Source organism: Diabrotica undecimpunctata, chromosome 5, assembly GCF_040954645.1.
Source record: "Diabrotica undecimpunctata isolate CICGRU chromosome 5, icDiaUnde3, whole genome shotgun sequence".
NCBI lineage: Eukaryota > Metazoa > Arthropoda > Insecta > Coleoptera > Chrysomelidae > Diabrotica > Diabrotica undecimpunctata.
Window position 1 is genome coordinate 123,541,618 of NC_092807.1, and position 11,069 is coordinate 123,552,686.

General features: G+C 32.2%; 1 protein-coding gene across 1 annotated transcript; it reads left to right on the forward strand.

Annotated features, from left to right (window-relative positions):
• The first annotated feature begins 125 nt into the window (after positions 1-125).
• Positions 126-6,613, forward strand: LOC140441749 (uncharacterized). The gene is made up of 3 exons (XM_072532649.1): positions 126-412; positions 2,016-2,785; positions 6,125-6,613. The coding sequence occupies exons 1-3, from the start codon at positions 263-265 to the stop codon at positions 6,504-6,506; spliced, it is 1,302 nt and encodes a 433-aa protein (XP_072388750.1). The 5' UTR covers positions 126-262; the 3' UTR covers positions 6,507-6,613.
• Positions 6,614-11,069: the final 4,456 nt, after the last annotated feature.

Consider the following 11,069-nt stretch of genomic DNA (forward strand, 5'->3'; position numbering starts at 1 on the left):
GAAAAACCAACATCATAAACTTAAATGTTCAAATAATATATCTATTACTCTTACCAGACTTATATTAAACAGAGTTAAAATATAAATATGGATTAAATGTCAAATGTCAATTCTCATTATTTATTTGTGACATTTTTACAATAGTGATAAGTGACATTTAAAATATACATAATTGTTATTGAATATGAATAAAATAAGTCAAACATTGAGCTAAATATCGAATGTGATAATATTATTGTATTATATCATATGATTAACTAATATGAATAAAATAAAACAAGGAAATTTTGTTACTTTATATAAATGTCGTGTGTGTTTAGACGACGTTGAAAGACTGTATCCTTTGGAAGGGCCAATTGCAAATTGTGATGTAGATATTGCTACTATGATTACTTACTGCACTTCTATAGAGGTAAGAAATTTAAAAGTAATTTTTATAATTCTACATGGAATTGTAGAATATGATATGATTCAATGCAAAACATGCACTTCTTCATGGTATTGATGGCTTTGGCTGCACTTTTATAATAACTTAAACAAATTTGAACAAATTCATGCAAAACATGCACTTAAGAGGCAATATAACGTTTTGAACAAATATGTGTATTTATATTGTACTGGTATATTTTCTTTTCAATCCCCTATACTTAATTATTGTATCAAACCATTTGATCTTATGTGTTTCTGATAAACAATAATACTATTGTGTTTGGCCTAAAGCTTTTAGGACACTGCAATCATCAGATAATGAATATAAGAGGTAATTTACTGAAGAATGTATTGATCAGAGTTGGAGAGATTTATTGTTTTATTTTGTCCAAGAAACTCAGATCAGCATTCTCTTCACAAGTGAGGAATATGTGTATCATCCATTCTTATTTCTCTTATCACACTCAACAGTAATAGGTTAAATCATAGAACCCATTTAAAATTTCTCCAGTTTAAAATGTTGCCTCTAAATCCACAGTTAATTTCTCCTTAAATTTCTTTCTTAAAAAAACTTATAAGTTTAAGGTAAGATACATAGTTTGGGAACAAGTTATATTTGCATACATTTACGTCTAAAACTGTTAGCACTACCTGGATAGTTGAGATTAAATACAGAGAGGAGATAGTTAAAGATTGCTACTGATCTAGGACTTTATTAAGATCCATTTATGCTTTATTTATTCAAACAAGCATGATGTACAACTTCTGTGAACCATGGATATGGACTACAACTTTGTGGGGGTTGGATGTTGTATTTAATTAATACAGTCCTTAATTGAATTATTGTTTGCCATTTCCTGACATCAATCAACAAAAGATGTTTTTGTGCTTATGTTAAATTATATGCCTTTTTCACATCTAAATGTTTTTGCAAAATCGATTGTATTGTAGTCTGCGATATGCCAAGAGACACATTTATATTGGCCTTTGTTGTGCAAAGTACCAATGTTTTCTAGACTGACAACCGATTTTGGTCAATCATCACAACATTCGTCACTAAGAGACACATGACCTTGACGAAATTCTTTAAATAATTTGTAAACACTCTTCTCCCAAGGTGCTTTATCACCAAAAGTTGCATGAAGTTATTTTATGCACTGTTCTTGAGCAATGCCCTTTATAAAATCATAAAAATCATCCAATAAGTTCCATTTTTGTATTAACTTGCTTCATTTGTATTGCATATGTATTGTATTGCAAATGTACACCATCAACAACATAGTCTGAGTTGTCACTAACTTCGCTATAAGAAACATATAAGAATGTTCACAAATATACTAAGTAATGCCACCTACTGATCAATTGTAAAAATCTATAAACAACAAGCCTTGTGTGTAAATATGCATCACAGAAGAGTGCCCAACATTATTTCTTCAATGAAGAGCATCTTGGTGATGCAATGACCAGCTGGCTCAGATATTTCCTTTTATATTGTTTAATAGTGATTGCAATGCAGTTTATAAGACATGTTTAGTTTAGCATATAGATTGTGTATTAATTGAATTAAATAGTAACCTTTTTTTTAGATTGATTTAAATGATGATTTACCTCATGGAGTTTGTGTACCATGCTTCAGAACTATAAGGATAGCATACAATTTTATTCTACAATTTAGAGAAAATAATCTTCAGTTACTTAATGAAAAATCTTCATTGGCATCAGTAAATGAAGATGAATATGATTATGAAGAAAATGATTATGAAACTCAAGTGGTTGATACTGAAGGTAACACAGACGAAATTGAATTATATTGCGAACCGCTTAATAGTGATGATGACTCAAAATCCTTTCTTGAATCAACTGAGATACATTTAGAAGCCATTAAGTATAATGTTTCTGGAGATCAGGAATTAACAGAACAAAATTTAGTAGAATATGATCAACAGGAGGTAGAGATGGAAAATATGAATTTTTTAGTTGATAGTTTAGAAACAATTCCAGATACATCTACGAATATACAAAATGCCACCACTATTAAGACAATTAAAACATCTCTGCCTTCTGATATTAAGCAACCCCAAACAGCAACTAGAAGGAAAATCAAAGTCCAGTTTGCTTGTCCTGTATGTCCCAAAGCATATTTTGTAAATTTTGAAACTGGATTTGTTTCTCACATGTCTTTACATTCTGGACAATTCCCTTGTAATATTTGTACTGAGAGTGAAACTTTATATACTTCTGATTCTTTTCTTAATCATTTTATGCAGTTTCACAGATACCAATGCCCTTATTGTAGGAAGAGTTACAATAAGGCAGGAACTTTGGGGGCTCACATTAAGTTACATTATAAAATAAGGTAAGCAGACATTTTTCACATTTGGTCCCAGTGAAGATAGCCTCAAATGAGTTTGAAGGAATGAAACATTGTTGTTTGGCAATGTTGAAATTTACATTATAAATGAATATAAATGAAACATATGCAATCAAAAGGTATAAGATATTTAAAAATTAATACTTTAGTATTACCAAAAAAAGAAAAAGTAAATAGTTTTAAAACTATAAAATTATAAATGAATACAAATGAAACATATGCAATCAAAAGGTATATGATATTTAAAAATTAATTCTTTAGTATTACCAAAAAAAGAAAAAGTAAATAGTTTTAAAACAGTTTTTAAAAGTAAATAGTAAAATGTCAGTATAAATAATAAAATTAAAAAGACATCTGTTGCAATCTAGCAACTGGTGGTTTGAGGGTTCTGACTCTATTGCCAAATCTATCCGCTAAACTATTAAAGGGCAATTGCCCAAAAAAAATTCTAATAATTAATTCCAATTAATATCAAAAGAAACAGATAATAATTTATTTAAGTTTTATATAAGTTATAAAATTGCAGAATCCATAAAATCATATAATAAAAATGTACATTTTAAAAGCTTTCTCTCTTTGTATTTGAAGCATATAACATATACATTATAAGAACATTGCAACACTGCCAATGTAATATTTCCTTCTGTGAAACTTAATTGACCTCTTATTTCAGGGCTATGTTTACTGGGACCAAATGTGAAAAATGTCATTTCATGACCAGTGATTACTTTATTTAATACATTTATTTATTTATTTAATACACGGGATAACCCCATTAACAGTTTAAATTACAATAAGTATACAATATCACAGTTAGGATTCAAAACTTGAAATTACTTATAATATAAAATCGATATTAAAAAGTTTTAAAAAAATGAGAATAAAAATCTTACATACTAAAAAAAAACAAAGTATAACAAGAACAAAATTCAACCATCCCAATATACATAAAGCAAGAGATCTTTTAAACTGAGTTAAAGTTATATTGAAAATATCAAAATTGCGATCATTTAATAGCCCCATGTATCTATCCAATGGGTTGTGAATACCATAGGTTGTTCTGTGGAAAGGAATATTGAAAACATTGTGGTACCGTAGAGCTTGATGGGGAACATTAAAGTTAATCTGACTTAACAGGTTTGGACAATCAATAAATCCATGTATGATCTTATATATAAATATAGCTCCTGCCATGTCACAACGGTTCTTGAGTGAGGATAAAGATAATTGTTGTTCGATATGGAAATAATCATGATTTTCAATAGTAGTGTGGACGTGGTAAGCACAGTATCTCAAAAATTTATGCTGGACTCTTTCTATGGTATCAATATTGTTCTGAAAATAGGGTGACCAAATAACTGAACAGTATTCCAAAATAGTTCTAACTAAGCAACAGTACACTAATCTTGTTGAATAAATGGAGAAATACTCACAATTCCTAGTAACGAAACCAAGAAGTTTAGATGCCTTTATTGAAATAGAGTTTATGTGGTCACAGAAAGTAAGCTTCTCATCGAAAATAACACCCAAATCCCGCATAAAAGAGACATAATTCAATGGCTGATTATTAATAGTATAGCTTGTTCCAATTCTATTGACTTTACGAGAAAAACTTATAAAACAACATTTTTTTACATTTAAGTGGAGTTTGTTCTGATTGCACCAATTTTGTAGTCTGTCTATGTCATCTTGTAGCAAGGCTTGATCTTTTAAACTGTCTATAACTTTCCAAAATTTCAAGTTATATGCCAACATTAGACATTTGCTATTTAGGAAACAGGAAGTGATGTCGTTAACGAAGATATTAAAAAGAAGTGGAGAAGTGTGGCCTCCTTGAGGAACTCCAGATGTTACTGTGATACTGTCAGATAGATGACAACCTATCTGGACTCTTTGACTTCTCCCAGATGTAGATGTTTTAATCCATTCAACAAACCTGCCATGAAAGCCTACATTAATTAAGTTGCCCAAAAATATTTGGTGATCTACACGATCAAATGCTTTGGAAAAATCTGTGTATGAGGTACACCATCTGGACCAGCAGTAAGCTTATTGGGCAGCTCGTTTATGCCATTAAAAATATCAGTGATGGTAATCTTAGAAGGACAAATATTTGTACTAAAGTTGCTATTTAATGGATGGATAGGTATGTAAAGGTTGTTGTTATTTGGTGAATACACAGTTTGGAAGAAGATCTTCACGAATACTAATAGTTTGTGATTTTAGCTTGTTGTTGACAAACACTAGTACACCACCGCCACTTAACTTTGCACTGGTTCTCTGGGATCTATCACATCTGTAGATACGAAAACCATCACATTTAATTTCACAATCAGTTATGTTATCATTCAAGTTACTCTCCACTAAAATAATTATATTGTACAAGCAGCAGGAAATACTTTTCAGGATCTTCGAAAATCTTTGTATGAATGCCTCCAACATTTTTATAAAAAACTGTTAATGGGAACGATACTAGTTTTTTTGTAGTTTAACTTCACAAACTGTAGGAACACCACTGCGATATCTAATGCATAAATTTTCGTCGCGAGCAGATTTTCTTTCCTCTAGTTCCTTTTTAGCTGCCTTGTAAGCGTCTTGTTCCATCTTAGTTTGATCCTTTGATATTCTATAAACTGTATTTCGAAGCTTATTACTAGACTTACGAACCAATTTCACCGTGTTAGCATTGCATATAACTTTGACTGGTTTAGCTTGATTGTAACTGGACACTTTGCCAACTCGGATAACATGTGATATGGTGGATTCTTCTTGCTGTAAGCCAAGTAAACGAAAGACCTCACACACCTGAGATTTCCTGAGATTTGTCATGGGTAATGTGATCAGCTAAAACATTAGAGTTATATTCAGGAATTTTTTAAATCATAAGATTTTGAGCTCTATCTATATCTTGTTGTACTTCATAAAAAGCTGAATTGGCTGTTGTCTGTGAATTGCTATTTTCGATTAATGTTACCTTTTCTTTGAGACTGGTGATTTCTTTATTTATGCTATACATTGTATAAGCATAAAATATATTTAAATTTAATGAAATAAACACACATGGGCAGAGGAAACACTCCACCCATATATATATATATATATATATATATATATATATATATATATATATATATATAAAAGAAATATTTCGTTTTTTTACTATCAGCATTTGTTTGATTTATCATCGAGTATAGGATACTTTGAAAATTATAAAAAATTAATATAAACTCTTTTGAGTTTATGATGGTGTACAGCCTAGTCTTCAAATAATAAATAGGTATACCTTTTGCTAGCTACCGTTAATTTTTCGTTTTATTGTTTCAGATATCATTGTAGTCATAACGGTTGCAACAAATCATTTCCCACTCAATGGGGTCTTAAAAAACATGTAGCTGTGCATTCAGATTCTTGTGCGTATTCATGTGCCGAATGTAATAAGCAGTTTAAAACATATGACACTTATATGTACCACCAAAAGAAACATGGTGGCAGAAAGTTTCTTTGTATGTGCTGTGGTAGAACATTCCTCCAGTCGGTACATTTGAAGTATCACATGCAACAACACACTGGGATTAAACAGTTTAAATGTAATTTGTGTGTAAAGAGTTACACGTCTTCATCTCAGCTTAAGAAGCATAAAAGACGACATCATCCCGATCAAATTGAGACAAGCGAGATGAAGCCATACATTGTAGATCTTTTGTAGATACTTTGTGAATTTTATTTTAGGATAATGATAAAACTAATTTATTTTTTGTACAAATTTTTCTTTGTTTTTAGATAATCCAATTAAATCATTCTTATTGTGCAGAATTTGTTATTGACTATCATATATGTGCCTAATCACTGGACATAAATAATTATTTGCACTTTGTTAAAATATCATGAACATCCTTTGGTTAACTTCAATTGTATATCTTGTGATTTCTGATAAATATATAATTACTTGCCTGTAAATTAATGTATTTACTTACCTGTCAAGTAATACATAGATCCCAAAGTGGTAAGATAATCAGGAATCATTTTGGGAGTCTATAATCAGGAAAGAGGAGACTGTTGTGTTCTGAAGAGAACTGTAGAGTCTATAAGAAACCACAGTAAAAGTAGTAAATATACATGAATATATAAGATAAGTTGCCCACACGTTAAGAATGAAACCATATAAATACAATATTTAATTTAGATTTGATCACATAGCGACCATATCCTTCCAAATTATGTAGAACAATTTATTAACTAGTAGTTATAGACCAAAGTACAGAATATATGCCAACAATTTTTACAAAAATACATTTAATATTGAAAATTGTACAAATCGACAACTTACCATCATGAATAATAATTGTTCTCTAAACTAGAGAATATCCATAAGCATCTGAACAGAAGAGTACATGTACTTACCAAAGTCTCTAATCATGTGGAGTATGTGATACTATACTATGGATATAGATAACGACATTTAAAATGGATGATTGCTTTCTTATACTCTTTTTGTGTGAGAGTAGATATCTTCTAAAGACCAGGTGAATCATACCTGGCGTGTGTTGGATTCAGGGTATATGGAGTGTTCATTTTCCCTTTTGGGGGTCTTGTTCCCGGATGTATATACTCGGCTGTACCATTAACCCCATAGTTCGCACAGTTACTATTCGTTGTTTTGCCTATTCTTTAGAAATAGGCTCTGAACAATCCATGGCCCGTTAGAAATTGTGTAAAGAAGTAGTTCATACTCAACCTCCCATATCTCTTTTTTTTATTTATCTGTATGTTTATATTTAATTTATATTTGTCTTTGCTGTATTTCTTTTCTAGAATTTCTTTCCTCTTTATAATATTTGTTATTGTGTTTAAAACTTCAATAAAATCATTTTTTCTCCTTCCCTTGACTGTCATCATGTCTTGCGCTCTGAATATACCTACTTTGGCGTACATTTTGGCTCTATATTCATTGAACCTATTAGATGCTCGGCTGTATCATTAAGAGCTTGTTCAGATGAGACGATTTGCGCGCGATTTAAGTAGCCCCTTTCGAAACGCGCATTTTGTTTCGTTGGTCCACATGAGTCGTTTTCCACGGGAGTTATCGATCAGTATCCAGAATGGAGTTTGACGAAGCCGGTTTGTTGTCGATTGCGTATCGTCGATGAAAAACCCGCAAAAGAAGAGAAAACAGACGGTTTAGGGTGCATCCCATTTTACATGACAGAATGTTTCACGGTATGTATGTGACTATCCAAATTTAAGAAATCTTGAAAATAAATTTTTTAACCAATTTCGCATGCCCATAAAATCGTTTGATAATTTGTTAGAAATTATAAAAGAGGATTTATCCCCATGTGAAAACTATATAGTAAGAGATACTGTTTCTGCAGAAGAAAAATTCGTCAGTACTTTTAGGTAAGAAAATTTTTATTTTTATTTTTATTACAGTAAAACCAAAACGTATTTATAAATATTTAGGTATTTTTATTATTCAACAACATATCTGGGAACAATGATTAACTCCACAAATGATTACATTCAGGAGATAAAAATCAGAATAAAAAAGGCTAGAGTAAAATTCAACAAAATGAGAAGAGTGCTATGTACAGGGGATTTAAAATTGGAATTAAGAGTTAGGTTGGCGAGGTGCTATGTTTTTTCGACTTTTTTTTATAGAATGGAATCTTTGAACTTGAATGCGACATCAATGGAAAAACTGGAATCATTCGAGCTGTGGGTGTATAGAAGAATTCTGAAAATATCGTGGACAGAACATGTCACAAACAAAGAGGTTCTGAGAAAGATGAATAAAGAAATATAAATTTTAAATACAATTAAAACAAGAAAATTGGAATATCTCGGATATATACACCTTGCTCCAACTGATTATACAGGGAAATATCCAAGGAAAGAGAAGCATAGGGAGGCGTAGAATGTCATGGCTGCACAATCTGAGAGAGTGAAACTTTTTTTAGCCGAATAGGTTTGATGATTGCTGACCTCCCTCCGTTGCGGAGATGGCACTTGAAGAAGAAGATTATTCAAATAGTTGTAGACATTCAGAATCTTGTGATTGTTCTGATGACGGTGACTAGTAGCCATCCGCACGTGGTGGCACTACAGTGGTATATCCAGTTCGTGTTGGAACTAATGATTAGGATGATACTGCTGGATCATACTGAGAATTTTCAAAATGGAATTCTACATGCTCTCGTTCAGTCCTTTTTGCTGGCTCTGAATAATATTACTCGTTTTGAGTAGTATATGTAGGCTGTGTGAATAACTTAACTGTAGATGCTTTATATATGTACGTTCGAAATGGTTGTGTACGGCGTGAAGGGTGTTGTGCTTTGTGGAGCACGCTCATTATTTCGATTTTAGTTTGAAGACGCTGCTCTTTAGGTACCTTAAGAAGCTCTGTATGTAAATATAGGCAGAATAATTTGTCATTGTCGCATTTCACAGAGGGCGTTTGTGGTGGGAGCTGACTACGAGATTGAATAGTCTTCTCTATCACATGTAAAATTTCGCTATCTCCAGAACTAATTATCTTCTTCTTGGTAGGACGATCCTCACTTGGAGGTCTTACAACATCTTCCCTGTCAACTGATAGAGCGGCGATATTAGTTTATTTCGCACTGACCGTCCAAAGAACATCAAATGTTGAAAATACATGTATGATATTCTGTTGGAGGCTTCAGAACCTGACGGTTTATTTGTTTATTTTTTCATTTCTCGTACGAAGCAGTTTCGGAGCCCCTTCCATTGTTGTTGTAGTGAAATGCCTGCCAACAATAATCATAATTAAAATGATTGAAGTAACTTATTAATAGAATTTAAATTTTTTGTTTAAGATATTTACCTACGTGGTGTTATTTCGCAGATTTACACTATGCCTACAGATGAGGCAAATCTACGATAGTCGACATAGTTCAAAAGACATGAAATTTCATTATCAAAATATAGTAACGAAAGAACCCGACAAAGAAAAATGGGAACACATAGCAGAGGAATTTTAAAAATTTACACATTTTCAGAATTGCATTGGAGCTGTAGACGGCAAGCATATTCGCATTACAAAACCCACAGAATCTGGATCACTTTACTACAACTACAAAAATTTTTTTCTACAGTTCTATTGGCAGTCTATGATGCGAACTACTGCTTCATCTCAATAGACGTTGGTGCGTACGGCAAGAGCCATGGTTCCACAATTTTTAAGAACTCTTTATTTTATAAGAAACTTACAAACAAGACTACATATCCCAAATCCAAAAGCAATATTAGATATTCATACACCTTTCATCATCATCAGTGGCGTTACAGCTCTTTATGAGCCAAAGCCTTCTCCAGAACAATCCTACATTCGCCCCTGTCTCTGGCAACTCTTATCCATGCTCTAATTCCGATAGACTTCAAACCATTTTCTAGGTTGTCTTGGTACCTAAGTCTCGGTCTTCCTCTTCTTCGTTGTCCGATCGGCCCTCTTCGGTCAAAAACTTTTCTGACTATGGCATCTTCCTCTCGTCTGATTACATGACCTATCCACCTGAGGCGTGTTACATCTGAGGCATACACCTTTATCTTATGTTATTTTTGGGGACGAAGCTTTCGGTCTATATGACACTGCGACCTTATTGTGGCAAAAATTTAACACATAAAAAATTTTCAATGATCGATTATCCAGAGTAAGACGATATAAGTATTGAGTGTTGTTTTGAAATCATGGTAAAGAAATGGCGACTTATTCATAGGCCACTTAATATGAACATCGATTGTGCACAGGATATTAAAACTAGTTGCGTCCTTCATAATTATGTACGATTACGAGATGACCGAAAAATATAACCGAAAAATTGTGGGTTATTTCATTCATCACCTACAATATAAAAATTGAAAGGGGTATCACCTTGACCAAGCAATAAAGGTGGAGGAAAATGTATGTCGTTTGCATTTATTAATTTTTCCATATTGGAATTTATAAATATACCCCCATCGCTGTGTCTTCCTTCAGCTCCAATGTCCACCAATGTGAATCGATAACTTGCATCGCATAGGGCTAACAGAACTATACTGTGGCTGCCTGTATAATTGAAAAATGTAGAGCCTGAATTTGAAGGTGCCTACAAAAGTAATTAAACATCCGAAACCTTTGAGTTTTACTTTCTCTGACCAAAAACTTTTTATTTTCCTGAAGTCATAAGAATTGTGTAAAAAAAATCACCTATATTACTAGATACATGCTTCCCATCAATTACTCCAACACAATGAGGCAGTTGCCATTTTT